The 25,897-nt window shown below is 64.4% G+C and overlaps 5 protein-coding genes across 5 annotated transcripts; 2 read left to right on the top strand and 3 right to left on the bottom strand.

Annotated features, from left to right (window-relative positions):
• The first annotated feature begins 112 nt into the window (after window positions 1-112).
• Window positions 113-5,552, top strand: CHLRE_16g692650v5 (uncharacterized protein). Its single transcript, XM_001699247.2, has 12 exons — window positions 113-488; window positions 850-991; window positions 1,251-1,341; window positions 1,658-1,730; window positions 2,117-2,260; window positions 2,539-2,579; window positions 2,939-3,056; window positions 3,280-3,342; window positions 3,565-3,620; window positions 3,847-3,909; window positions 4,092-4,195; window positions 4,635-5,552. Exons 1-12 carry the CDS (start codon window positions 459-461, stop codon window positions 4,763-4,765), a joined length of 1,056 nt encoding a protein of 351 aa, XP_001699299.2. The 5' UTR covers window positions 113-458; the 3' UTR covers window positions 4,766-5,552.
• A 285-nt stretch (window positions 5,553-5,837) lies between these two features.
• CHLRE_16g692751v5 (uncharacterized protein) lies at window positions 5,838-7,472 on the bottom strand. The gene is made up of 5 exons (XM_001699299.2): window positions 7,321-7,472; window positions 7,177-7,205; window positions 7,046-7,065; window positions 6,777-6,898; window positions 5,838-6,297 (listed from the first exon to the last, which is right to left on the bottom strand). The coding sequence occupies exons 1-5, from the start codon at window positions 7,435-7,437 to the stop codon at window positions 6,166-6,168; spliced, it is 420 nt and encodes a 139-aa protein (XP_001699351.1). The 5' UTR covers window positions 7,438-7,472; the 3' UTR covers window positions 5,838-6,165.
• A 48-nt stretch (window positions 7,473-7,520) lies between these two features.
• Window positions 7,521-9,252, bottom strand: CHLRE_16g692750v5 (uncharacterized protein). The gene has a single exon (XM_043071748.1). The coding sequence runs from the start codon at window positions 9,212-9,214 to the stop codon at window positions 8,753-8,755; it is 462 nt and encodes a 153-aa protein (XP_042915329.1). The 5' UTR covers window positions 9,215-9,252; the 3' UTR covers window positions 7,521-8,752.
• A 58-nt stretch (window positions 9,253-9,310) lies between these two features.
• Window positions 9,311-13,372, bottom strand: CHLRE_16g692800v5 (uncharacterized protein). Its single transcript, XM_001699301.2, has 10 exons — window positions 12,971-13,372; window positions 12,705-12,793; window positions 12,299-12,379; window positions 11,879-12,040; window positions 11,385-11,446; window positions 11,036-11,066; window positions 10,707-10,778; window positions 10,350-10,447; window positions 10,108-10,165; window positions 9,311-9,951 (listed from the first exon to the last, which is right to left on the bottom strand). The coding sequence occupies exons 1-10, from the start codon at window positions 13,023-13,025 to the stop codon at window positions 9,835-9,837; spliced, it is 825 nt and encodes a 274-aa protein (XP_001699353.1). The 5' UTR covers window positions 13,026-13,372; the 3' UTR covers window positions 9,311-9,834.
• A 440-nt stretch (window positions 13,373-13,812) lies between these two features.
• CHLRE_16g692902v5 (uncharacterized protein) lies at window positions 13,813-25,790 on the top strand. The gene is made up of 20 exons (XM_043071751.1): window positions 13,813-14,127; window positions 14,248-15,027; window positions 15,228-15,388; window positions 15,607-15,738; window positions 16,005-16,133; window positions 16,454-16,543; window positions 16,798-16,984; window positions 17,237-17,436; window positions 17,743-17,811; window positions 18,109-18,205; window positions 18,515-18,639; window positions 18,887-19,055; window positions 19,377-20,050; window positions 20,340-20,423; window positions 20,700-21,139; window positions 21,513-21,694; window positions 22,049-22,164; window positions 22,478-22,633; window positions 22,970-23,055; window positions 23,335-25,790. Exons 2-20 carry the CDS (start codon window positions 14,412-14,414, stop codon window positions 24,545-24,547), a joined length of 4,926 nt encoding a protein of 1,641 aa, XP_042915328.1. The 5' UTR covers window positions 13,813-14,127; window positions 14,248-14,411; the 3' UTR covers window positions 24,548-25,790.
• The last annotated feature ends 107 nt before the right edge of the window (window positions 25,791-25,897 follow it).

The raw sequence follows: 25,897 nt of genomic DNA, 5'->3' as shown, positions 1-25,897 counted from the left end.
CCACGCGGGATCCAAGTGACATTGGCGACGAAACACAGCCAGCGCCCAGCGGGGTTGTGCACATCCATGTATAATATTCTACTGACATATCAACACTGACAAGCTGCTTTGACAGACATATGCTAGGCTTGCGCAACATACTGTGACACACTTCCTTCTTCGCCCGTTGCTCGGTAGCTTGTCAGACTGATCCAAGCGCACACTGGAGTTGTATGCGAGCAATAGAACCAATCCGGCACAGAAGAAGCAAATTATCCGAAGCGCGTTGGCAGCTTACCATGCGTTTGGCGACTGGCGCGCTCGTCGCGTCTCTGCTGGCCTTTGCAGCATGGGAGGTCGTGGGGAGCACAGCAACCACTGACGCTGCCTTAAAAGTACCGGCTAGCGTGAAATGGACGCCGCGCCCGAACAGCAAAGCAGCGGGCGGGGATTCGCCTGCCTCTGAACTCTCTAAATCAATGGACCTGCTATCTAAGGGAAAATACGAGGTGTGTACAGTATTAATGCGGGTGAACGGCGTGGGGACTGGTGCTATCCGGTGCAGCGCAGTAGCAACCCCCCTTACAGCTGTCGTCCTCTGACCCGGTTGCACACAGTCCAGGCCGAACCTGACGCAAGCGAGGTGCACCACCACCATCGCTTGCGTCAGTTGCGGCCTGGCCTCGTGGACTGTGCATTTGTAATGGCTAGGCAGACTGGGCCTCTAGGACTAACGCCGCAGCCCCGCAAGTCGCGTACGCAGCCCTGCATCAGCGCACGCGCACACCCGTCCTCGTGACCACGCACCTAGTTACATTCGAAACACACATTCTCCCTCACACTCCCACGTGTGCTCTCTTCAACACGCAGACCCTTAAGGACGTGGAGGTGGTGTGGCAGCTGCCGGCTGCGGGCGCGGCGGCGGCCAAGGGGGTGGTGTTCCTGGCGCACGGCTGCAGCCACGGCGCCGTGGACTTCTGGCCCAAGAGCGCGGGCTGCCCGCAGTGCACAGGTGCGGGAGAGGGGGGGGGCGCAAGCGAGTGGGTGTGGGCGTGGGGGTGGGTGGCAGGGGCGTGTGCGTGTAGGTGGCGGCAGAGCCGTCCGCCTGCCTGCATTGCACAGGTGCGGGAGCGCAAGAGAGTGCGTGTGGGCGTTGGGTGTGGGGGTGGGTGTGGGGGTTTGGGCAGGGCGCCCGCAAGGCCGCAATGCACATCTTGACCTTGCCCCTTGTAAGGTTTCGAACGCGCACGCACGCACACGCGACACAACAGGCCTGCCCGAGGAGATGAACATCACGCTGCACGTGCTCACACGGGGCTACGCGGCAGTGGCCATCTCCAGCTATGACCGCCGCATGTCCAGGTGGGTGGGGTGGGGTGGGGTCGGGTGGGGTTGCAGGGTCAGGGGCGGTGAGTGATAGGGGTAGGGGTAAGGGTGGGGGGTAGGAGGCCGGAGGAGTGACGGCGGAGGAGGAGGACGAGGAGGAGGAGGAGGTGGAGGAGCGGAGAATGGGTAGTCCGACCTGCATGGGGCGTGAGCGGGGCGGGAGGAGGCCGGCGCGCTCTTGCACATTGCAGGCCCGCATGTGCCTGCTCCTGCACACGGACACGCTCCCCCCATGTTTCCCCCATGCTCCTACTCCTACGCTGCTGCTCCCCTGCTGCTTTCGCTCCTGCAGGTGCTGGCAGAACATGTGGGGCTCTCGGGATGAGATCCTCAACTCCGCATCCGACCAGGCGGACTTCACCCGGGTGAGGAGGGGCGGGGTGGAGGAGGAGGGGGAGGAGGGGGAGGGGGAAGGAGGGGGCAACAGGGGGGAGGAGGGAGGAGGGAGAGGGGGGCGGAGGAGGGGGTTGTAAATACCAGCCCAAACCAAACCTGGGGAGGGAGTTGGGGGAGGGTGAGCGGCAGGGTGGCGCGGCGGGGTGGGGACGCAGCGGAAGGGAGGGAGGCGGCGGGACGGGTGAAGGTGCGCGACACGCACGGTACGGAGCCTGTGGCGGGCGGGGTGGTGAGGGCGTGGCACGGCCCGCTCCCCCAGACACCCTTTCCCCCTAGAGCCTTCCCTGCCTGTCACGTACGTGTCACGTAACTGTCACGCCATCAATCCCTCCGCCTCCTCCCGCTCACTCCTCAGGTGGAGACTGCCCTGAAGGCGCTGCTGGCTCGCGAGCGCCTGGAGGCGGCGCCGCTGTTCGCGTTCGGCGCCTCCAGCGGCGGCGGCTTCGTGCTGGGCCTGCCGCCGGTGATGCCGGGCGTGTTCAGCGGAGTGGCGGCGCAGGTGTGTGTGTGTAGGTGGGGTGGGAGGCTAGGAGGAAGGGGAGTGGAGGGTGAGGCGAGGGGGCGGGGAGACCCGGTGCCGCGCCTTGTTGCGTGTGTGTGTGTGTGTATGTGTGTATATGTGTGTACATGTGTATGTATGTGTGTGTATGTGTGTTTGTGTGTACCGAGCACGCTCGGGGCCATGCCGGCACCGGGCACCGCGCGCAGCCTCACAGCACCCATTGACCCAGCGTTCGACCCCCGCCCCTCGCCCCTGCACCGCCGCTTCCTCTGCAGATCATGGGTGGAGCGCCCAAGCATTTTGAGGCCTACGAGCGGTGCGACGTGTGCTGACGGGGGGGGGGTTAGCAGTTCATGGAGAACGCCTTTCCCATGGCGCAGGAGTAGTCCATTTAGTTTGGGGCGGGACTTGCAAGGGGGTAAGGTTGACGAGGAAGGCGCTGCTTGGCCCCGGGGGCAGACGCCAGGCGGCCGTCTGCACTCGCGTGCGCAGCCCGTACCACTGCAGTTCCCCTCCCTCTCACCACTCACCACTCCCCACTCTGTCTTCCCCACGTCGTTGGGCTCGTGCATACGACCATGCCCGCCCGCTGTGCATGCCCTTCCCTCGTGCTCGCTGCAACACTTACATACATACACACACACGCTGCCTCTCTCTCTCTCTTGCTCGCTGCAGCGCTCGCGAGACGGACAGTGTGGTCAGCCACTGGCCGCCCACCGCGCTGGTGCACATGCCGCGGGACGGCCACATCGGCACCCTGGTGGGCATGAACCTGCAGGAGCTGAAGGCGCTGGTGAGCAGGAGGGAGGAGGGAGGAGGGAGGAGGAGGGGGAGGAGGAGGGAGGGGTGGGGAGGAGAGGGAGGAGGAGGAGGAGGAGGAGGGTTGAACTTGGGGTGTAGGAAGGGGAGATGGGGGTGGGCACGAGCCTTCCTGAACAGCGCCCTCGCCCGCCAAGCCATCCTCGGGCATGACCCTCCCCCCACCTGACTGACCCTTGCCCTGTGGCGCCCAACAGAAAATCCCGCACTTGGAGATCCAGATCCCGCCGCAGCCCCTCACGCCCCTGTACATGGTGCAGGTGGGGCAGCTGGAGGGAGGGAGAGGGACAGGGAGGGAGGGCGGAGGGAGAGGGAGAGGGAGGGAGAGGGAGATGAGGAGACAGAGAGCATGTGCGCGGGTGCGGGCAGGTGAGGGATGCACCATCCGCAGGTGTTGGCGGGCCAGCTACTCCACTCCACTCCACTCGAGGCGCTCACACGCCCGCCCCACCCCAACTCGCCCCCATGCCGCTGTCCTCCAGCGCTGTGCCCCTGAGGTGGATGAGGCCACCAGCAAGGCCATCTACGAAGCACTCAAGTGGGTGCGGAGCGGAGCGTGTGGTATCGGGTGGTGGTGGGGTTGACATGGGGGTGGTCAGTGCTGGTATGAGCGGTCGGACTGGGCGGTTGGGATTGACAGTGCTCCTGTCACTGCCTGCCTCCACACGGTCTGCACGCATGTGTGGATGTGTGTGTGTGTGTTAATTAGCACAAGGAAAACATTGCGCAAAGACAGTGTGTGTGGGTGTCTCCCCACACCACAGGGCCGCGGACTACCTGGACGCGGAGGGCTTCCTGCGCCACAACCCCCGACTGGCGCCAGACTGGTGAGGGGGGGGAGGCAGTACCGTAGGAGGAGGGGCGGCAGTCCGAGACCCGGAACCCGACAGAACCCGCCCACACAGCGCGGAGGCGGCGTGGCTCTCACCTCCTCCTCCTGTCCGGGACGCTCTCGAGCCCCCACCCATGTGTGTCCTTCCCTCCGCCGCCGCCGCCACTGCTGCTGCAGGCGCCTGATCCTGCAGCGCGCCAACGTGCCGGGCGTGACCAGCGGCAAGCTGCGCCTGGAGCCCGACCTGAGCCCCCTGGCGGAGGAGCTCAACCACCTGTACGGTGAGTGATGAGGGGGTGGGGGCGGGGGTGGGGGTGGGGGTGGGGGTGGGGGTGGGGGTGGGGTTAACACTGAACCAATCCCGTAAGGAAACGGTCGCGCTGCAAGGACAAACTGGTGGGGGTGGGGGCTGAGGATTGGGCGGCTTGGGATGAGGGGCGGGTGGGGGCAGCGGTATTGCTGGCAGTGGGTGGCGGACTGCCCGGCCTGCCGCCACTGCCCGGACCTGTCCTGTTCTGTCCGTACCTTCTCATGCTGCCCTACCCCTGGCCGACCTGCTGCTGCTGTTCCCTGACGCCCCTTGCTGCCCCTCTGCCCCGCCACCTGCCCTGCCGCCACTGCCGCTGCCCCCCGCCACTGCCCTGCCGCCACTGCCCCCGCCACTGCCCTTCCGCCACTGCCCCCGCCACTGCCCCCCCCCACACACTGCCCTGCCGCCAGGCGCGCACGAGATCAGCTCCGAGTCCACCACCGACCTGTTGGACTGGTGGGAGGCGAGCCTGGCGGCCATCCCCGCCGACATGCGGGCGGTGGGGATACACGGCGAGCAGGTGGAGACCGTGAGGCGGTGAGGCGGTGAGGGTGACAAGGCTGTGATGAGGCGGTGATGGTGACAGGGTGGGGTGCGGAGTTACTAGAAGATTAGAACCAAAGCTCAAGGTAAGGTCAAGTGTTGAGCGAGTTCTTGGCATGTTAGCAAGATGGCTATATGGTATTGTGGTGGCCGATTCTTTTGGATGAGCAGCTTATGGTGGCAACTGGAGGTCAGCCGTGGTGGCGTAGGCCGGTGCTCGGGGGTTGGCGAGTGCGTGGTCGCGCTGGTGGCGGACGAGGAGAGGGGTAGCCGTTCATGGGGCACGGAGTGATTGGGGGCGCGTACCGGTATTCATGACACGTAGGCGCGCATTTGGTGCACCGCACCGGCGGGGGATATTTTGTACTGACACCTGCTTTATGACTGGGTGGGTACCGTACCGGTATGTGCGGGACGGGACGGGGGCTTCATGTCTGCACGTGAGCACGTGTGTATCAATGTTTGCATGGCTGAGTGCTGGGCGCGGCGGGTGAGCGTGTGTGTTGGACCCTAGGAGCGGCACCAAGCTCCTTCCGGCTGTGGCTGTGGGCTTCATCGCGTCTGCGCGTGGCTGTGGCCATTACCTGTGGCCATCACCTGTGGCCATTACCTGCGATCATTACTACTCGTTAGCCCGTTCGGGCACGTGTGTGTCGGTGAGGGCACCCAAAAGCACGTCAAGGGCTCAACTCCAAGAAATGCACACAGCGCACTGGTACGGTGTCACGTGAGGTCCAGCCGTGTGTTCCGGCGGCTACCTGCTGAACTGCTGTTCCCGAATGGCCAAAATGCCCTGGATCCTCCCGAATTTCCCCGGCATTGCCGTATTGCTCCCGCCGCTGCCGTCAGACCAGCGCTTGCTATTTCCTTCATGGGCCCCTGGGTGCCGTGGCCGAGAACGCGGTTCGGGCCCTCCTCGGCAGCGGCGGCGGCCTACCCCTGGAACAAGGAAAGCCCTGCGCCGATGCCCGGCACGTGTCCCAACCATGAGTCATGACTCATGTGAGGGGTAGCGGTCAGGCTTGCTGCGCAAGCCAGCAACACCTGATGACATGAGTGCTGTTCGCAGCTGCAACTCAAAGTTACAGTCATACACCGCATCACCGGCGCGGAGATCACCACGCGCGCGTCCTGCCTCTGTGCAGCCAGCCCTTGAACGCCCCCGCTCTCACCACGCAACAGAGCTGGCCGCCACCTCACGCCGTGCCCCGCACGCGTCGCGCGTCGCGCGCCGCTGTCTTGCACGCACTCCGCCCCTGCCCGGTGTCCTCAGGCCGCCACGAGGCCCATAGCATTACACCTACACCCAGCCCCCGCCAGCCGCCGCCACATCACTGATATTCATCACGTGGCTTTGCTACGCTTCAATACGCTGCTTGGCAAGCCAAGCGCGCTCGTTTAGGCCTCGGTAGTGACCTCCTTGGCGGCCTCCTCGATGAAGGACTTGAGCGAGTCCTTGTCGCGCGGGCCGCGGTACGACTTGATCTCCTCACCCTTGTGGATCACCTTGAGCGTGGGGTAGCCCTTGACCTGCGCAGCGCGTGTGTGTGTTGGGTGTGCAGGGTGGCGGTGATGGGCAGGCAAGAGCACCATATGCCGGCGATGGAGCCAACCGTGCCAACGGCGCATCCCGCACACTTCCCGTTCAGCAGTTGCCAGGCGCGGCTGGAGCGCTGTCGCCGGTCCCGCTGGTACCGTCTGGGGTCGGTGCAGCATCCGTATTCGCTGGACTCGGGTTCCGAAACACTTATTACGGCGACGGGCCCCCCTTCATCAGCCGAACTGTGTCACGCGCGCTGCTAGCTAAGCCTACCCTCCATGCCAGCCCTCAACATTGGCGGGCTTCTCAGGCCGTGTACTCACGCCCGTCACACACCCCGACCCGACAAGTGCTGTACGACCCACTTTTACCGGCACGCCCCTCAGCAAGGTCCCAATCGCCCCTGCCCAGGGGCAGCCACGCCTCCCTTCCTCTCCCTCCAACCTCCCAGATCCCGCGCATGCCGCACCTGGGCGTTGGTGCACACGTCGCGGTCGGTGGTGCAGTCGACGTGGGCAATGACGATGGAACCCACGTCCTTCAGCTCCTCGCCCAGCTCCTTCCAGGTGTTGGCCAGGCGCTTGCAGTGGCCTGTAACAACGCGCAATCCTCAGCCAGCGCAGCGCAACAGCCGGCCGCTACCCCGCGACTGATACTCCGTTCCGCCAAGATCACTTAGCCCGAGTCGCCTGAGCGTGGCGTGAATGCTTTCCCAAAGCTGAGCTTGCAGTAACTCACCGCACCACGGAGCGTAGTACCTGAGAGGCAAGCCCAAGGGCACACAGTTAGATGAACGTGAAATGTGTTGCACTCGAAAACACTCCAGAGACGCCTGATGGCCTTGCTTGACGCAACGATACCCTACTCACTTGACGAAGTACACCTTGCCGTCGCCAGTCTGCGCAGAGGAGGCCAGAAACGGGCTTACGCGGGCTGGACAGGATGCTGCAACACCGTCCCCGCCCTTTGACTATGCGTGCATCATGTCAATGCCGTTGCGATATGTTACGCACCGTCTCCTCGTAGTTCGACGAGGTCAGGTGCGCGACGTGCGGGCTGGTGAACTCGCTAGCGAAGGCCGAGACGGCCAGCGCCGCAGCGACAACGGCGATGAGTGTGAGCTTGGCCATTGTGACAGCTATAATAGCTGAGTCTGGCGCGCCTGGACGTTTATAAGGCACAGCCGGAGCGGGAATGCCGCGTGTGCAGGAGGGTGCAGGTGTTGCACGCGCGTGGCAGCCCCTCCAGCCCGCCCAGAGTGTCCCCCGACGAGTTGGACGCCTTTCCCAGAAATATTACGGTGCCCCATTACCACTCTTCTCGCTCAGGAGCACCACTGGCCCATACACGTTCACTAGGGTCCATGGCACATCCGCACATTCGACTCCATAATGCGAAGCCGGCTTACCCTGCAGGATGCTGCACCAGTTCATGCCCCGGTACACTCCACTCGGCTGTCCTCACAACCACCGCGCGGACCGAGGTGCGCTGGCGCCGGCAAGACAGCTTTTTGCGCTCATCAATTGTCACAAGATAAAGGACGGAAGATTATGGCATGGCAAGTCAAGGGCGACAAGCCCAGTATGGCAGTATCCGGTGCTGCAGCAGCGCAGCATGAGCCTCTGCCTCAACCTCGTGCGCAGGAGCCGTGCCACGGCTCCCTTTCTGGCACGTGTCAAGTGACCGTTCTTGTACCCCCAAACCCCGTCCCCTCTCAACGCAGTCTCCGAACGCACATCTCCAACCCATCATCATGGGCAGGGCAGGTATGACATCACCACCCGAAAGACATGTTGCCTGCTGCGCCTGACCTTGTGCTGACTCGTCCTTTCCTGGCACCTGAACCCAGTTCACCCTTACCATCACTCTATGCCGCTCCAGGCCAAGCGCAACAGTCCATTCACTTACCCGTACAAACACAAATCCTTCATCCCAGGGGCCATCAAGCTCCGCTGCTACCCAAGCGGCGAAACACGCCAACATCCTGCAGCATTACCGCAACCTTCGTTCATTGCGTCACTCGCATTGGTTGTTCGTCCGCCATCACGCCCACATCCTGCTCCCGGTGCCGCGTTCTGGAGCACGCCCCCACACGACTTTAGGGCGCTTTGGCGCCCAACCATGCAAGTGCCAATGCGGGGTGCACGGCGCACCCACTGCGTGCACGGACACAAGTGCCCGCGGTGTATCGAGCCACGCCGTGCTCCTTCGGACCGTGACAACATAGCCCGCGGCATCTCACAGCACACTTTTGCGCAACGAGTGTGCGAATATCACACATGCACACCATGGTCTCGGCGAGCCAGTGCGCCGCGGTCAAGCTTCCACACGCGGCCGTGCGCAGCCACAGCCATGAAAGCACAGGCTCGCCACACATGCGTGCCCTTTGTCATTGCCGAACGAGTCCTAGCATCACAAGCAGCAACGCCTCCTGCTTAGCTGCTACTACTGCTCCCCACCCGCCTGTTGCGCCTCGAAGTACTTCCGCACGCTGCCGTGGTCATCCTCCACCAGCTGCCCCGCCTTCCAGCATCCCGTCGCCTCGCCGATTGCCTTGTTCTTCGCATACTCGGCGTCCACCTTGGCCTTGCTGCCCTTCCAGCCCATGTAGCGGACTAGGCTCTGCGAGCCCAGCAGGCGCGCGGCGCGGATGCGCACCTGCTGGTCATCCCACTGGCCCTTGAGGTAGTCGCGGTTGATTTCGCGCCATTTCCCGACGCCGTGGACCTCCAGGCCCTTGTAGAGGCCCTCGCGCTCCGCATCGCCCCACTTGGCGCGGTCGGCGACCAGCACCACGCGGCGAGGCTTGAAGAAGTCCTGGTTGATGCTGCCATCCGCGTTCAGCATGCCCGCGGGGCTGTATCTCCGCCTCATCTGAACAATGTAGTTATCGCGGTCCTCGGGCATACCCCAGCTGCCCGGCGAGGGCTGCGGGACAACGTGGCTGTCGCATGCTGCTGAGCACGCGGCCATTATCCCCGCGAAGCTGGGTCGTATTGGTTATAGCTGCTAAGGTTTAAATATTAAGCAGCAAGACTGGTGATAATGGATGGAAGCCGCTCGGGGCCTTGCCCGCAGTTCGCGCCTTTGTTGCAAGCCCACTGATTGCTGCTTTGTGTGTATTTCAATCATTAAGGACTTCAAGTACAATAAATAATCTCGCATACATAAGCCCAGACCGCGAATGCATGCCAAACCGCAATCGTGCGCGACAGCTCGACGCAGTACTAACCCGCTCAGCACGGAGGCAGGTCACGGAGGCAGGTCTTGTCCGTTCCCGTAACAGCCCTTCTCCTGCTGCAATCACACATCATTGACACCGCATAGCCCGCCACGCCACGCTCAACGGGTAACCCAGGCCCACCGGCAAACTCTGTGGCTGGCCACTCAAGGCCGCCCACTCGCGCGTGCCCCCCCACCCCCTACCCCGGCCTCTGCTTCCTCCCGCCGCCTCTGCCTCCTCCTCCCACTGCCTCACGCCGCCCCTACACGGGGTCGTGCGCTCTTCTCACTGCCTCACGCCGCCCCTACACGGGGTCGTGCGCCACGGGGTCCCAGCCCGTGACCAGCCCCTCCTCGCAGCCGTCCAGCTGCGCCATCGCGCCCTCGTCCAGCGCGAAGCCGAACACGTCCAGGTTTACGGCCTGGTGGGAATGAAGATTGTAAGATTCAAGGTCTAACATGGAATAGCGATGCCGCGCGCATCATGCGGAACCACACACTGCCAATGACATCCCACGGCGCGCCACCGCACCGCACCGACGCTCCACCCCGACCTGTCCGTGTCACTTCTGACCTACCTGGCGGTCCGGGTTCACCGACTTGGGTAGCGACACCATTCCGTGCTGCAGGCCCCACCTGCACACCGCGACACACACGCGTGTTTGTGTGGGCTTGTCATCTGCACGGCGAGGGGCGTGTACCGTATGTACCATGGTCCAGCCCACATGACGTGTGACTTACAACCCCCTACTCCTTCCCGCCTGTCACACTGCTGACACTGGGGGCATTGCCGACATCGCCGATCCGAGTACCAGCGCACCTGATCATGACCTGCGCGGGAGTGACGCCCAGCCGCGCCGCCACGCCCGCCACCCGCGGGTCAGACAGCTTGTGGCCCTTACTCAGCGGCGAGTAGGCCTGGCAGGGAGGACCCGAGGGGGGAGCAGGTAGGTAGGTCGCAGGCAGACGGGCAAGTGGGAAGGGGGGTGTTTTGAGCGCCCCCAGGAAGCAGTGAGAGGGGGCAGGCAGCCGGGTAAGATTTGCAATGGAGCCGTGTATGTGTGTGTGTGTACCGTACCGGCCCCCTGTGCCCGCCTGCCCAGCAGTGCCCCCGCACATGCCCCCACACGACCACGCCGTCATATGCCACACAGGCACCCCTCGCCCTGGCACGCACCTCCACCACAATGCCCGCCGCCTGGCAGTAGGCCACCAGCTCCCGCCGCTGCAGGAAGGGGTGCACCTCAATCTGCGAGCCGCGGCATCGGAAGGAGGAGAGATCATTCGTGTACGGTGAGAGCGAAGCCATGGCGGCGAACGGCCGCTAACTCGAACAGCAGCCAACTGAACGTTGGGAGTTGCATACGCTTAGATAACAAATCACAGCAACATCAGCCAGGCTGGCCCGTCTTAAACGCTGCGACTGCTTTCAAAGCGGCCGCGCTGGACAATACCACAGCACAAGCGTTCACCCCCGGCGCGCCCGCAGTAGAGCTTTACGCTCACCTGGTTCACCGCTGGCTGTATCGTGGCCGTCCTGAAGCAAGCAACACCAGAACAATACCGAAAGTGATGGACTACCGTAAGCAACAAGGAGCACATACGATACCTTTACTTGGACTTGGGCCTCCTGGACCACAGGACCCAGCACCGCCTGCCGGTGCACCGGCTGGCAGCGACACGCCATGGCGCCAGCAGTCCCCACACGTTCACATGCATACACACCCACCCACCCACACACACACACGCACACCCACACCCACACACACACACACCTTTGCGCAACGTTATCCTTGTGCTCTTTAACACACACACACACACACACACACACACACACACACACACACACACACACCTGCTCAGCTTCTCCAGGTGCGCCTGGCTGAAGTTGCTGACGCCAATGCTGCGGACCAGGCCCTGAGGGCCAGGCACACGCACATGCATACGCGTATAACATAAGGCAAAGTACTAGACAGGGGCGGAGTGAAGTGAACGGTCAAACGGCAGTGCCGTACGTATCAACACGTGCCCATATGGTATGCATGCATACACAGCTTGCGGTCTGCCAGCAAAGAAGTACGACAATCGACCACTAGCCGCAAGCGCAGCTGTAATGTGTACAGGATTCACCGCCCACTAACGAGCAGACCCCCAGACTCACATGCCCCTCACTCACTAACACGCCCTCATACGCCCTCATACGCCCTTGGACTACCCCGTACGCCCCCGTACGCCCCCGCACGCCCCCCGCACGCCCCCCACACGCCCCCGCCACACACACACATACATAAATACACACGCACACACACACACACGCGCGCGCACACAAACACTACGGTATACACGCACCTGCCGCACCGCCTCCTCCAGCGCCCGCCACGCCCCCTCGCGCGGCCCCGGCTCGCCGGGGCAGTGCAGCAGTACGAGATCCAGGTACGGCAGGCCGCTGCGCCGTACACTGTCCTGTACAGCCGCCAGGGCCCTGTCATAGCCGTACGCGTCTCGCCACAGCTGTGGAGGGTAAGCAAGGGTGTGTGTGTGAGGGGCGGTTGGACTGGCTTAAATCTCCGGGTGGGCACCAGGCAACATGCAACAGGTGATGAGCAGTGCTCCTGGCTTTGCCCTACGCCGCCGTGTCTTTGCCATACCCCCCTCCTTTCTGCTGCCAATCACCATCACCGCCATCATCGCCACCACCGCCACCACCTAGCAGCACTGCACTCTTCCCCCAGTCCCCCAGTCCCCCGGTCTCCCAGTCGCCCTACTTGCCTTGCTGGTCACGTACACCTGGTCCCGCGGCAGGCCGCTGTCCCGCACCGCCCGACCCACATCGGCCTCATTGCCGTACACCTGTACGTGCAGTACATGTGTGTGTGTGTGTGTGTGTGTGTGTGTGTGTGCGTGTGTGTGTGGCGGGGGGGTAAGCTTATTCTCATATACCCTTAAACACGACCTAGAAGTGAGGGGCAGGCGCACGCGCGCGAGCAGCGGGCGGGCGCACGTGAAGCGGCTGCACGCGTGTGAACGACTGCGTGCGATTGCGTGTCAGCAGCGCCACCGCCTCCGTTAGATATGGCGAGCCAGGTTGCGCTTCATGTACCGTAACATCACCCCATTGCCAACATGATACTATTCACCGCCTCCAGCAGCAGCTGAGTGACTGACTCCTCCGCACCTGTGCCGTATCAACGTGGCGGTATCCCAGCCGCAGCGCTGACAGTACGGCGCCGTACGTTTCCTCACCAGGGGTCGACTTGTACACGCCTGGGGCGTGGAATAGGGTGCGCATTTGAGGAGATGGCGGGGGTGTTGAGGCCGGGGCAGGCGTGTGAGAGTGGCGCAGAGGCGGGGCGGCCCTAGCTTGAAGGGGCTGGCAGGGGCCGACTGCATTTGCAAGTTGAAGTGCATGGGGCGTGCACTGGATTCCCATGCAAAGCTCACCTAGCCCCACTGAGGGAATGTGATGGCCAGAGTTGAGGAGCAGCGAGGTGGCCATCTCGGGGGCTGGGGCTGAAACCCAACAATGCTAGTCCGTTCTGTCTCCGAGTCACTTCGGGAACTGCCAAGCTAGCGAGTACGTCGATAATCGGTTGCCTGAGACGTGGATAACAAGGATAAGGTGCAAATGAAGCACGAATGCGAGAAACGAACGTGAGAAACGAAGAACTGACCCCACGCAGATGCCCTGAATACGTAATGCGATTGCATATAATAACGTTTAATGCTGTGATGATGCGCCAGCGATGTACAACGACAATGACGTTGCAATTGGGCACATGCAAGTTAGAGAAGAAGGCGGGCAACGTTGGCACCAGACAGCGCGAATGCAGATATCTTGGGCGTAACGTATGGCAGTTGTAAAGGTATGCCTGAAAGCGGTATTGTGGGACGCCTGGTGCACCCTACGAGACTGTGAATGAGGGCCTATGAGGGTGAATGTGAGGAGGGCAAGGAAAGCCAACCGACGACACGCCACGCGCAAGCGTGAACACGTCCCATGTTAGCAGGCCCGACTTCATCTCCCTCGCTTCCCACAACCTCTTCATCAGCCGGTGCAGCTGTTATTATGCTCAGGTCGCCTGACGCGTTCCTCACCTTGCACCTGCCAGTCCTTAGCTGCCGACTGTGCACTGCAGTCCCTGGTAAGCAATGCAGCCCGTCGCTTGTCGCGACGCCCGCGAGGGGGCCGCAATGGAGCAAGTACAAGCTCGACCAGGCACACCGTACGACGCCGGCTCTCAAAAGCTCTGAATTAGCTTGACGCCGCAACTTCTTCGCTTGCTCTTTACTCATATTTGCATATCATACCGACGCTCGCTGTTTCTGTCGCAACTTACTGTGTCACTTGGCATTTTGCGACCCAACAACGCGCAGCACGATTTTGTGCCGATGCTTGGTGTAAAACATTTAGAAATGCATTAGATAACTAGGTAAGCTTTCTCCGACAATACCTAAAGGCTCCGTGTGAGAGGGACGCATGGACTTGCCCCCGCCCCGCGCTGGCTTCGGCCTTCAGCGGGAAATGGCGGAAATGAAAGCAGAGGATCCCACAAAGTCCTCAGTACATCCGCAAAGCGCGCCTGTGCGGAAGGATTCAGGTGGGTGACGGAGGAAGGTGCGGGGTCATTTTGCAGTTTTCGCGAGCAAGCGCCTACCCTCGCGCTCAACAGGGCGTCTCCACGCAATACAAAACCATGCCTACGCGCTTGAACCCGCAGGTCCTCGTCGTGTGTCGTTTGATGCGCCCCCAACGCCATCGGCCGCTGCGCCCGCTGCCCCGGCCAGCCCTTACGGCCCCAGCTGCGCGGCCTCGCTCTCTGGCGACGCCTCTCTGGCGCCCGCTCCAAGCCTCGCACCCGCGCCCGTGCCCTCACCCGCGCCCATGGCTTTGCCGCCGCGGGGCCCGTCGCTCGATCTACCACCCCCGCCGTCCACAAGCGCCTGGCGCAGCCCTCCCGCACCTGCCTCCGCACCTCCACCACCACCAGCAACACCAGCAATACCAGCAACACCAGCTGACCTGGATGCGTCACTGCGACTGGCGCCGCCGGCGTCGCCGCCCGCGCCGCCGTCGCGCGGAACCAGCATGGCCGGCTCGGAAGCCTCCTTCACAATGGCGCCAGCAGCGGGCGCGGCCGCGGGGGCTGCAGGGGGAGGAGGCGGCAGCCTGAACGCCAGCATGCGGAGGACGAAGCGGCGGCACGCGGCGGCGGCGGCCGCCGCCTCCGGCGGCTCCGTTCTCGGCCCGGCGCCGGTGCCCGTCTCCGCACTCGCGCCGCCGCCAGCATGGGGCACAGCTCCGCCGCCGCAGGGCATGCCGCAGGGTATGCCGCCGGGTGCGCCGGCGGACGCGGCAGCGGCAGGCGGGGCGCCGGGGGCAGCGGCAGGAGCGGGAGCGGGAGCGGCAGGAGCCATGCCGGCGCCGATGGGTCCGGAGGGGTCGATGGGAGCGCTGCAGCCGCAGCGGGGCGGGCCGTCGCCCTTTGTCTCCGCACTGGGTGAGTGGGGCCGCTCCTGCATACGCACAACGCCTTGCCTTGTGTGGTTGGGGGGGCTTGTTGCATTGGTACTGGTGTCAGCATACGGTCAGAAGCGCGGCACGTCATGGGGGCGAGGCCAGGGCGGTGTGACCGTGTTGCGTGTTTGCGATTGCGGCCTAAACGAAGGCAAACGGACATGCGTGTCTTGCCACACGCAGCCGAACCAGGCACAATGGCTGCGGTGATGGGCCTGGACCCAGCCGCCGCCGCCGCCGCCGCCGCCGCCTTTGAGCCGCCGCCGCCGCCACCCATCTGTGGGCCGCTGTACACAAAGCCCATCCCGCCCAATGTGCTGGCCATCACCGTAGAGCGATCCGAGGTGCGGGGGGGCGGAGGGGGGATTGCAAGGGGAGAAGGGAGGGGGCTTGGGTATGGCACGCCACGTGGTCTGGCGCTGGACTGGGGTGCGCTGTGTAGTGAGGATCTGGGGGCTCTGGCTCTGTTCCTCAGGCATGCCCGTCACAGAACTGACGGCATACACGCCCCCCTCTCCCCCTCTCTCCCTCCCATCTTCCCCTCTCTCCCCCCTCCATTCAGGCCCTGCGCCACGACCCGCTGCTGACCAACCCGGTGATCCGTGTGCACTGCGTGGACGCTGACAGCGGCGCCTACCTGGCCACACTGGATGACCCCAGCCTGGGGCCGCTGGACCCCATACGCCAGGAGCAGGTGCGCAGGGGGGCAGGGGGTGGGGGTGGGAGGGCGGGCGGCGGGGGGGGGGAGGAGGCAGGAGGGGGCAGGAAGAGGAGGCACGCTGACAGCTTGGGACCCGCCACAATCGCTGGGCCCGGGCATACAAACTCCCATCCCCACCCCACCTCTTTTCGCCGCTCCCTGCGCCTCGCGCTGCCGCACCACTGAACCCAATGCCCCCTCCCCAATCCCCTTAACCCCACCCCACCTCCCAACCCCCCACCCACCCATCCCCCCCGCAGCTGCTGGAGTTCGTGGGGCGGCCCGCGCAGGTGACTTCTGGCAACTCCTCCGACTACCCGGTGCCCGCCCTGCAGCGCTACATCCCGCCCGTGCAGACACAGCCCTTCGACCTGCTCAGCAGGCCAGAGGTGGGGCGGGGAGGGAGGAAGAGGGAGGGAGGGATGGGTTGTAGATACCAGCCCAAAGTAGACCAAACCAAGCCAAACTAGAGGGGTTGTTGCATCAAGACGGGACATGTGCGTGAAGGACGTTCAGACGAGAAGGTAGGGGATGCAAAGGGAAGGGAAGGTAAGGGACGAGATAGGAGGCAGGGATGACGGCGACGAGGCGGAGACGGCAAGGGTCGTGCGGGATCCCAGCCGCTCATTATAGCCGCTCTGCTCCTGTGTTGACTCTCCCACACATCGCCCCTGCACACGCGCCCCCCCCCCCACACACACACACACAGGCCCGCACGCTGGCTGCCTGGGAGGAGACGCTGCTGGTGGATGAAGCCGTGGAGCGCCTCATCGCGCTGGACCCACTGCTGCTGTTCGAGGTGGGGGGTTGACTTGGGGTGGGGGTGGGGGGGGGCTGGGTGTGGGGTGGGGGGATCTGGGGGTGGGGGGATTTTGGGGGTGGGGGCAGAGTTGGAGCACTGTGATGGGGGCGGGGCGTGACAGGCGGGGCGTGACCCCTCTCCACACGCACACGCACACGCACACACACACACACACACACACACACACACACACACACACACACACACACACACACACACACACACACACACACACACACTCTCCCTCACAGGTGCTCCAGCCGCCCGTCAGCTTCCAGCGCTTCCGCAAGCACGAGCGCGCCTTCGACCCCGCGGACGGCTCCCACCTGGTCGCATGGGGCTTCCTGAGGCCCGCGGGGCCGCCGCCGGCCGCCGCGGGGGCGCCGCGCCAGCCGCTGCTGGGGCGGCTGAAGCTGCAGCTGTACAAGTACAAGCGGGGTGAGCGGGCGGTGGCGGGGCGGGGCGGGGAGGTGGAGGGGAGATGGAGGGGAGATGGAGGGGAGATGGAGGGGGAGGGGGAGGGGGAAGCAGGGCGAGGAGGGAGGGGAACGAGGTGGAAGAGGGGTGAGGGAGAGGAATGCGTGCACCGTTCCAAGCGCCAAGAGGTACTGCCGCCCTCACACACACACACACACACACGCACACACACACACACACGCACACACACACGCGGCCCTTCTCCCCTTGCAGACATCACCGCCGCCACGCACGTGGGTGCGGACAGCCCCGGTCGCTTCAACTTCCTGCGCCGCTCCAGCCCCGCCGGCCCGGGAGCAGGCCAGCAGGCCGCAGGTGGCGGCGGCGGCGGCGGCGGCGGCGGCGGCATGTGGGCGCCTCCCCAGGCTGCGGGCGTCATGAACGCCGCCAGCCGTGCCTACCTGAACTGGAAGGTGCGGGCATGAGCGTGTGTGCGAAGGTGTGGAGTGGTTGGACTGAGGAGGTCTGGATGATGTCAGGAGGTGGAGATGGAGGGGAGGGCAAGGCTGTGGAGGGCGTTGTGTCGCCTCGTCTGCGTGTGGAGACGTGTATTTGGCCTTCCGTGGCTCTCATTGGTTCCTTCTCGTTGGTTCCTTGCATGCCATCGTATTGTGTCGAACTACCCTTCCCTCTCCCCCCTCTCCCCCTCCCTCTTCCCCTCCCGCTCCCTCTTCCCCCTCTCCCCCTCTCTCCCCCCTCTTCTCCCCCCTCCCTCTCAGGCGCTCATGGCTGTGGGCGGCGCCGCTGTGGTGCCCAAGTACAAGTCCGCCATCACCGTGGTGCTGCAGGTGTGTGTGGGCGCTTGTGTGACTGTGTGTGTGTGACTGTGTGTGGATGTGTGTGATCATTTTGTCCGGGCAGGGAAATGGATGTTAGATGGGTCTTAGTTAAACTGGGTACTGTCAGCTTCACGGAGGGACAATGAGCTGGAGCGCGGCCGCCCGGACGGCCGCTCCTGTGGTAACGACTTCGTCTGCAGTCTTCAGTGCATCCTGTACCGCTTTTCCAAACATCCTTGCAACCCCCCCCCTCACACACACACACACACACGCGCACACACACACACACACACACACACACCACAGGCCGTGCCTCGCCCCCCGCCCGAGGTGGTGGTCACGGAGCCGGCCCGCGGCATCCGGCCCTACCTGCCGGCCGGGTACGGCAGCGGCTTCGAGACCAGTGAGTGGGGGGGTGGGGGGTTGGTGTGTGAGGGTGTGAGGGAGGGAGGGAGGTGGGGTGGTGGAATGGTGAGTGGCCCTCAAAGGAGCGGGCGCCGGGGCTTGGCACGCGGTTACGCGGAGCACACTCCTAGTAGCCGCGCGGAACAGGTGCACACGGACGAGTAGACGCGAAACTCACTATTAGCAGATGTGGTGTTGGTCGTGCAGCTGCACAGCCTTGTGTGTTGACGGACCCCGCACCCACCACCCCTCCCCTCCCACCCCTCTCCCCCTCCCCCTCCTCTCTCCACCTCCCCCCCCCCTCCAGGCCGTGTGCCGCTGTCTGCCTACCTGGGCGGCGAGGGCGGCGGCGGCCTGGGTCTGGGTCTGGGGCAGGCGGCGGAGGACCTGAGCAAACACCCGCTGTACCGGCCCATCACAGAGCCATGCAGGGTAGGCGGGATGGCGTGGGGAGGAGGGATGGAAGGAGGGAGGGCTGTAGATACCAGCCCAAACTAAACCGAACACAATGCAGTTGAGGGTTTCATGCATGATTCCTGGCTTGTGCCCTCCTCCGAAACCTGGGGTGCGACCCCGCTTTGCAATCCCCACCCACTTGCACATACACATACACACACGTGTTTTCACACACACACACACACACACACACACACACACACACATTTCCTCTCACACACAGATCCCCAACACGCCGCTGCGTGAGCTGCCCGGCGGCCCCGCGGGCGTGACGTGCCTGGCCTTCAGCGGCGGCGGCACCTACCTGGCCCTGGCGGCGGCGGGCAGCCCCACCGCACCCGGGCCCGGCGGCAGCGACAGCTTCAAACTGTGCATCTACAAGACACTCACGGGTAGGAGCGTGTGTGTAGGGGTGGGTAGGGCGGGGCGTGTGCGAAAACGTGGCGAGAGGAGGGCAAGGGGCGTGTGAACAGTTCTGCAGGCCCCATGGGGAACGAGTATGAAGCAGCCAGCCAAACGGCGGCGAGGCGTTGAAAACCACTTGGCACATTGCCAACTTGCCCAACATGTCGTATTTGCTTTGCACTTGTCCGCTTTGGCGCTTCAGCGCTTTCCGCCTTCCGCTTGCACTGGTCCCTTTCGTCCTCCGTCGTCCTCCACCGTCCCGCGTGTCCCTTATTGGTCTATGTGTCGCTGTGCCTCGTCTCCCGCAGGCGCGCTGGTCAAGACCATCCACGGCGCCCACAGCGGCTTCATATACGACCTGGCCTGGGCTCGCGGCGACACCGCCATCATCTCCGCCTCCGCCGACTGCACTGCCAAGATCTGGGAGCTCAACCCCGCGGCGGCGGCCGAGGCCATGGCGGCGGCGGAGGCGGCGGCAGCCGCCGCCGAGGCGGCGGCGCTGGCCGGCGGCGGCGCCGCCGCCGCCGGCGCCGCCGGCGCGCAGGCGGCTGACGCCGCCGCCACGGCGGCCGCCGCCGCGCCCCGAATGAACCTACTGGCGACGGTGAAGCCGGGCGCGTCGGCATCGCCGGCGCAGCACGCGCCGCCGTCGGCGGCGCCGACGGCGCCGGCAACGCCTAACGCCAGCTTCACCACACAGCGTGGCGGCGGCGGCGGCGGCCGGTACGGCCGCCCGGCGGCAACGGCTGGCGGCGCCCAAACTGGCGCCCCGGGTACGGCAAGTGTAATGCTGGCGGGCGGAAAGGCGGGCGCCGCCGCCGGCCTACCGCCCGCCACCGTACTGCGGCACGCGTGTTATGTGTACAGCGCGCAGTTTCATCCCGTACAGAAGCAGGGCAGTGCGCTGGTGGCGACGGGCGCGTACGACGGTACGGTGCGGCTGTGGCGGCGGTACACGGGGGAGCTGCTGGCGGCCGTGAAGGTAGGGCAGGGGCGGCGGGTTTGGCACACACACACACACACACACATGTCCTACACGTAATGTTTTCCTTGTGCTCTTTAACACACACACACACACACACGCACATACACACAGGCACCGTAAGACGTGTCTACAGTTCGCATCGTCCTGACTGCAACCTTAATGCCTCCAGCCGGCCCTTACCTGCACGCATTGCAGCAGCATGAAAGGCCTGCTCTCAACCCTTCCTCGCTCCTCACTCCCCCGCTCCTCCGCTCCGCCGCAACGCGCCCCCTCCCCACATGCACAGACCCAGTCGGGTGCCATCAACAGCCTGTGTTTCGACAAGCTGGGCACACGCCTGTACTCCGGCGACAGCGCGGGAGTTCTGCAGGTGCGTGTAGGCGTGTGTGTGGGCGTGTGTGTGTGTGTGTGTGTGTGTGTGCGTGGGCGTGTGTGTGTGTGTGTGTGTGTAAGCGTAGACGTGGGTGTAGGTGTGTGGAGAAATCAGGGTTCCGCGAATATCACAAGTTCCTGCGGCCAGCGGTGTGTGGTGAGGAGCCACGCATGTGGTTGATGCGAACGGCTCCAGATCGGAACACACCCTCCATTTACAACCTACCTAGCAACCAATCTGCATCCAACAACACCGAATGCCACGCAACCACAGGAGTTCAGCTGCGACGTAAACAAGGGCGCGGAGGCGGCGGCGGCAGCGCCGGGCGCCACCAACCTCAAGGCCTCTGCCATCACCACCGGCGGCCCCGGTGGCGGCGGCGGCGGCCTCAACGCGACCATGATGTCCGCAACCCTGCGTCCGCGCGCCGGCACCGGCGCCGGTGGCGTGAACCTGAACGCCAGCATGCTGCCGAGGAACTTCAACGCGTCGTTTCGGCCCTCCGCCACCGCCACCTCCACCGCCTCCAGCGCAACTGTGGCCAACGCGGCGGCGGGCGCGGCGGCGGCGGCAGGTGGCGGCGGCGGCGGCGGCGATGCGGCGGCGGCGGCGAATCTGAATGCGACCATGGCGTCAACAGCGGCGAGTGTGGCGGACGCGGCGGCGGCGGCGGGCGCGGCGGCGGCGGCCAACATTCTACGCGTGCTGCGCCAGTGAGTGTCTCCGGGGTGGGGCCGGATCTGTGTGGGCGTGGCGCGTGCGTCCAAAGACACGAATACCACGGATTGACACGATTGACACGGATTGACACGATGGCCACGGATAGACACGAATGACATGAATGACGCCACGTGCCGCACGGGCACGCCCAACGCCTCCATTCCACGACCCAACCCACCATCATCCGCGCTGTCCAGCGTGTATCCACCCCGTGCCAAACACACTATCAACCCTCTCATCCGCGCCTCCCCACCCCAACACACATAATCCCACCCCCCACCCCCACGCATCCCCCCCACACCAACACCAATCCACACCCACACATACACACACGCACACACAACCCCACCTCACACCCACATCCAGGTGTGACGAGTTCGACGGCGAGCCTCTGGCGCACGTGTTCTTGCACCCCAGCGGCCGCCGGCTGGGCGTGCTCACCAAGCGCTCGCGGCTGCTGGTGCTGGAGACGCGCGGGCTGAGCCGCGCGGAGCAGTTCTACGGCGTGCGGTGCCGCGAGGCGCCGCTCAAGGCGGCGTTCAGCCCAGGTGGGGTGGTGGGGCGGTGGGAGTGGGTGGGGGAGTGGATGGGGAAGTGGGTGGGGAAGTTGGTGGAGGAATGTATATGTGGGGGGGGGGGCGTCTTGGGGTTGTGTGTGCATGTGTGCGTGTGTGCTGGGTGGCTGCTGCTGTGCGTGTGTCCAGGCGTGTGTGTCGGCCAGCTACGCCACACCTGCCCCTGCAGCACAACTGCAAGGTTACCGATGTAGCAATGTTAGGCCTAATCATGAGCTCCAACAGCTTTTGCCACCGCTGCCAACCCATCCACCCCCTGACACCTCCTCCACCCCCGCCCCGTTCCCCCACACCCCTCCCACCACCACCCACCCGCCCACCTCACAGACGGTCGTTACCTCGTGTGCGGAAGCGAGGACGGGCGTGTGTGTGTCTGGGACGCGGACGGCGGACCGCCCACCCTGCTGCCGCACTGCAGCCTGGGGGGAGACACCATCTACCAGGTGGGGTCGTGCGGGTGTGTGTGTGTGTGTGTGTGTGTGTGTGTGTGTGTGTGTGTGTGTGTGTGTTAAAGAGCACAAGGAAGAGATTGCGCAAAGACAGTGTATGCGATGCAGCAAAGCGTTTACGGATGTTACGCGTGTGTGTGCATGGACCAGACGGGACTAGAGGTGCAGCTTGGAGGACGCGCTGGTTCCGCCTCCGCCTCATCGGATCCTAAAACAAACACGCCACACACACATACACACACGTTTGAAACACACGTTTCTAACATACGAAACACACACATACACACACACGTGTGTACACACGCAGGTGGCCTGGAACCCCCAGTTCCAGGTGGCGGCGGTGTGCTCCTTCGCCTCCTGGGCGCCGGTGCTGCTGGCGGCGTACGACAGCCGGCTGCCCGACGTGGCACTAACCCTGGGGCACAAGAACGGGATGGAGCTCATGGGCCGGGAGCACAGGACGGTGAGGGGCAGGCTGGGGGCAGGGGGGAGGGTTGCAAAGATGTAACAGAGAAGGGTAGCGCAGCAACCAGCAGGCGTGGAGGCGCGCGTATCGATGACCGACGGCGTCCACCGCGGGAGGAGGGGAGGGGGTGTGTGGGGTGTGGGGAATGGTAGGCAGGTCGCGGGACCGTGGGGGTTGGGGAGGAGCTCGGATGGGTATTCCCTTTCCTGGGTAGGTGTTCGTACTGCCTCTGCTCTCTCGCTCCTTCGCACGTACACTGCATTCGTGCTGCGTTGCTTACACCGTACGCTTGAACTCCCCTTCACCCCCACCCCTCACCCGCCATGCCCGCAGGCCGACACCGCTCTGCGGCGGCGCTGGGACGTGCCGGACCGCCTCACTCCCGAGTTCCTGCGGCTCATGCTACAGGACATCCGCAGGTGCGCACGGTGGCAGCGGCTGCGGTGGGGCGGCGGGGCGGTGGGGCGGCGGGGCGGCGGGGCGGCGGGGCGGCGGAAGGCTCGGGGCGGGCTCGGGTGTGGTGCTGACTGCATTCGTCCAACCCATCCTATCCTCTGGGCTGGCCCAAGCGGGGGCCAAGGGGCGCCTCCGGACGCCCTGACCCCCCTGTTTTGGTTTGCGTGCCGGCGTTGGGGTCTTGACCTCAAACATACACCCCCCTTTTTTCAACACACTCCTGCACACACACCTACCTACAGGGACGCGCACGAGCGCGGCATCCTGGGTGCCCCCGGCGACCCCCACGGCGACAAGCTGGTGGTGCCCCTCAGCCGCCAGCAGCAGCAGCAGCAGCAGCAGCAGCAGCAGCAGCTGCGGGCCAGCGCACCCGCAGGCGCCGCAGCCGCAGGAGCGGCAGGCGCGCAGCAGCAGCAGCAGCAGCAGCATCTGGAGCTGCCCGGCTCCCGCTTCGCGGCGGCACCGGGTGGCGGCGGCAGCGGTGGCGGCGGCGGGGGCGAGGATGACGCGGCGGCGGCGCGGGCGGCGCAGTCAGCGGTGGCGAAAGAGCTCCTGCACCGCTCCATGCGGGGCGGCGCCGCCAGGCCCAAGACGGCGCCGCCGGCGTCGGCGGCGGCGCTGGGCCTGCCGCCGCCGGCGTTCAAGGACGCGCCGCCGACGGCGCCGCCGCCGCCGCCGCTGCAGGAGTATGCGTGGAACCATCCGCAGCCCACGGCGGCGGGGGCGGTTGACACGATGGCGCGGCCGGCGGTTGGCGGGATCAAGGAGGACCAACTGCCGCCGGCGCGGTACGGCAGCAGTGAGGGCCTGGCGGCGGCTGGCGGCGGCGGCGGCGGCCGCGGCGCTGCGTGGTCACCCGGAACGCCGCAGCAGTCGGCGCGTGAGGGGACTGGGCACACGCAGGCCAGCTTCTACCCCCAGCGCCCCGCCGCAGCTGCGCCTATGACCGCACAGCAGCAGCAGCAACAGGCGGCCTTTCAGCAGCAGGCGGCTTACCAACAGCAGCAGCAGGCGGCCTTTCAGCAGCAGGCGGCGCTGCAGCAGCAGCTGCTGCTGCAGCAGCAACAGCAGGCGGCGGCGGCGCAGCAGCAGCAGCTGGCGGCGCAGCAGCAGCAGCAGGCGCTGGTGCAACAGAAGCTGCAGCAGGCATACGGCACACCAGGACCGGCTGCTACTGCCGGCATGCAGTATGCACAGCCATACCAGCAGCCGTACCAGCAGCAGCAACAGCAGTACGCACAGCAGTACCAACAACCGCAACAGCAGCAGTACGCACAGCCGTACACAGCCGCTGGCAGCGCGTACGGCAGCGGTAGTAGCGCTGGCGGCTACGGCAGCTACAGCTCCCCCACGGCGGTGGCGGCGCCGGGGATGGTGGGCGCGCCCGTCACGCCGCAGCAGCAGCTGCAGCAGGCGGCGGCGTGGCAGCAGCAGATGCGGCAGCGCGCCTACTGAGCCCTCCGCTTCGTTGAGGGCTTAGTGGGGCTGCCTGCAATCCGGTGGTGTGAGGGCAGCCGTGTCGCGAAGGTGGTGCCTTCAGTGATTTGCAAGTGTTTTATTCCTCACAGTGTTTTTATGGTAAGAGCCTAAGAGGGGTATCCTGTGCGTCCCAGCAGGGGCGCAAGGGGGAATGCTGCGCAGGTGTAGGCAATTTTGGATGAGACCGATGCGCAGTGTTGGCGTGTTCTTTTCATCTGCGGTGATGGACGCAACCACGTGACAAGTCTTCTTGCCAACATAGGCTTGCGCGGCAACAGTGTCTTTTACTTTCCTCGTTGCGGACCTGTGACTTCATCCTCTGTTTGACTTACACGCATAGACACAACGTTAGACCCATACGTTGTGATGTGCATACGGTATAGCTTGCTCGGTTACTCCCCTACATTTGCTTGGCCCAACTTGACACCTGGGCAACATGCAGCCCTGTCACTCTTCCGATTGATTCTTACCCACCATTCGAAGTCATCATTAGCTAGCGACGGCTGTTAGGCGTGCGTCATAGGCGACTTCCATTAAACGGAGTGCAGGTTGAGCGCGCGGAAAGATTCTTGGGGACATGGGGCGTCACGGGCGTTGCGGCTCGTGAGGTTCTTATTTGCTGGTGTGCGGTGTTTGGTCATGCCTTTCCCTGCCTTCTGCACATGCCATGATACTAGTTATTGTGAAGCGCTCCGGAAGAGCTTGTAGTGATCAGTCAGGGCCGGTGTGAGCTGCATGCTCCGGCTTTGGGGCGGGGGGTGTTTAAGGGCCAGGCCGTGCGTGGGCCGACCGCTGCTTGTCTGCCTGCTACCGAGCTTGCGGCGTGCAGCTGCGTGCAGCGAAGTATGCTGGACACATGATTGCTTAGAGGCACATAGCGGTGCTTAGAATGTAATGGACTTATGTAATTCACTTTACGTGTGTCTGCTGCGTCCGAAGCCGGGATGTGTCGTCAGCCTGGGGGCAACGGAGGATTGTGTGTGTCGCAGTCCCTCCGTGCCCATGCCCTCCCACGGACCAAGCACAGGCACCCTGCTCCACGCCAGGACTATTACACGAAATTGGTTGCGCCTGGGCAGTGCTACCAACGTTGGCTGCTCTGGGTTAAATCTAAGAGCCTGTGGTGCGTAGGTCAACTCGACATGCCGTGCGACATGCCATCTTCCTCAGAAGTAGCCTGCGAATGTAGGAATGGCTTCTAGTGTAAGAGGTATAGCAATTTGTTTGTCATCATGGCCTTGGACCCTGGAGATACCTGCTAGCCCGCAGGCTTGTGCCAGCGCTGCTGCATGGGCCTGCAATTCCGTTGGGCAAACACAACAATAC

This window comes from Chlamydomonas reinhardtii, chromosome 16, assembly GCF_000002595.2.
Source record: "Chlamydomonas reinhardtii strain CC-503 cw92 mt+ chromosome 16, whole genome shotgun sequence".
Lineage (NCBI taxonomy): Eukaryota > Viridiplantae > Chlorophyta > Chlorophyceae > Chlamydomonadales > Chlamydomonadaceae > Chlamydomonas > Chlamydomonas reinhardtii.
The sequence above is the reverse complement of the archived record's forward strand: the minus strand, read 5'-3'. Positions and strand labels throughout refer to the sequence as shown.

What these genes read in the sequence shown, in the direction of transcription:
- CHLRE_16g692650v5 (XM_001699247.2), top strand. Translation starts at nt 459, where the DNA reads ATGGACCTGCTATCTAAGGGAAAATACGAG. An exon ending in CATTTTGAGGCCTACGAGCG is followed by an intron (nt 2,580 to 2,938) that starts GTGCGACGTGTG and finishes TGCTCGCTGCAG; the next exon opens with CGCTCGCGAGACGGACAGTG. An exon ending in GCCATCTACGAAGCACTCAA is followed by an intron (nt 3,621 to 3,846) that starts GTGGGTGCGGAG and finishes CCCACACCACAG; the next exon opens with GGCCGCGGACTACCTGGACG.
- CHLRE_16g692751v5 (XM_001699299.2), bottom strand. Translation starts at nt 7,437, where the DNA reads ATGGCCAAGCTCACACTCATCGCCGTTGTCGCTGCGGCGCTGGCCGTC. An exon ending in GGCAAGGTGTACTTCGTCAA is followed by an intron (nt 7,066 to 7,176) that starts GTGAGTAGGGTA and finishes CTTGCCTCTCAG; the next exon opens with GTACTACGCTCCGTGGTGCG. An exon ending in GTACTACGCTCCGTGGTGCG is followed by an intron (nt 6,899 to 7,045) that starts GTGAGTTACTGC and finishes GCGTTGTTACAG; the next exon opens with GCCACTGCAAGCGCCTGGCC.
- CHLRE_16g692750v5 (XM_043071748.1), bottom strand. Translation starts at nt 9,214, where the DNA reads ATGCCCGAGGACCGCGATAACTACATTGTTCAGATGAGGCGGAGATAC.
- CHLRE_16g692800v5 (XM_001699301.2), bottom strand. Translation starts at nt 13,025, where the DNA reads ATGGCCACCTCGCTGCTCCTCAACTCTGGCCATCACATTCCCTCAGTG. An exon ending in CGGCGGGCATTGTGGTGGAG is followed by an intron (nt 10,448 to 10,706) that starts GTGCGTGCCAGG and finishes CCTCCCTGCCAG; the next exon opens with GCCTACTCGCCGCTGAGTAA. An exon ending in CGGTGAACCCGGACCGCCAG is followed by an intron (nt 9,952 to 10,107) that starts GTAGGTCAGAAG and finishes CATTCCCACCAG; the next exon opens with GCCGTAAACCTGGACGTGTT.
- CHLRE_16g692902v5 (XM_043071751.1), top strand. Translation starts at nt 14,412, where the DNA reads ATGGCTTTGCCGCCGCGGGGCCCGTCGCTCGATCTACCACCCCCGCCG. An exon ending in CGGCAGCGGCTTCGAGACCA is followed by an intron (nt 18,206 to 18,514) that starts GTGAGTGGGGGG and finishes CCCCCCCTCCAG; the next exon opens with GCCGTGTGCCGCTGTCTGCC. An exon ending in AGCTGCTGGCGGCCGTGAAG is followed by an intron (nt 20,051 to 20,339) that starts GTAGGGCAGGGG and finishes CCACATGCACAG; the next exon opens with ACCCAGTCGGGTGCCATCAA.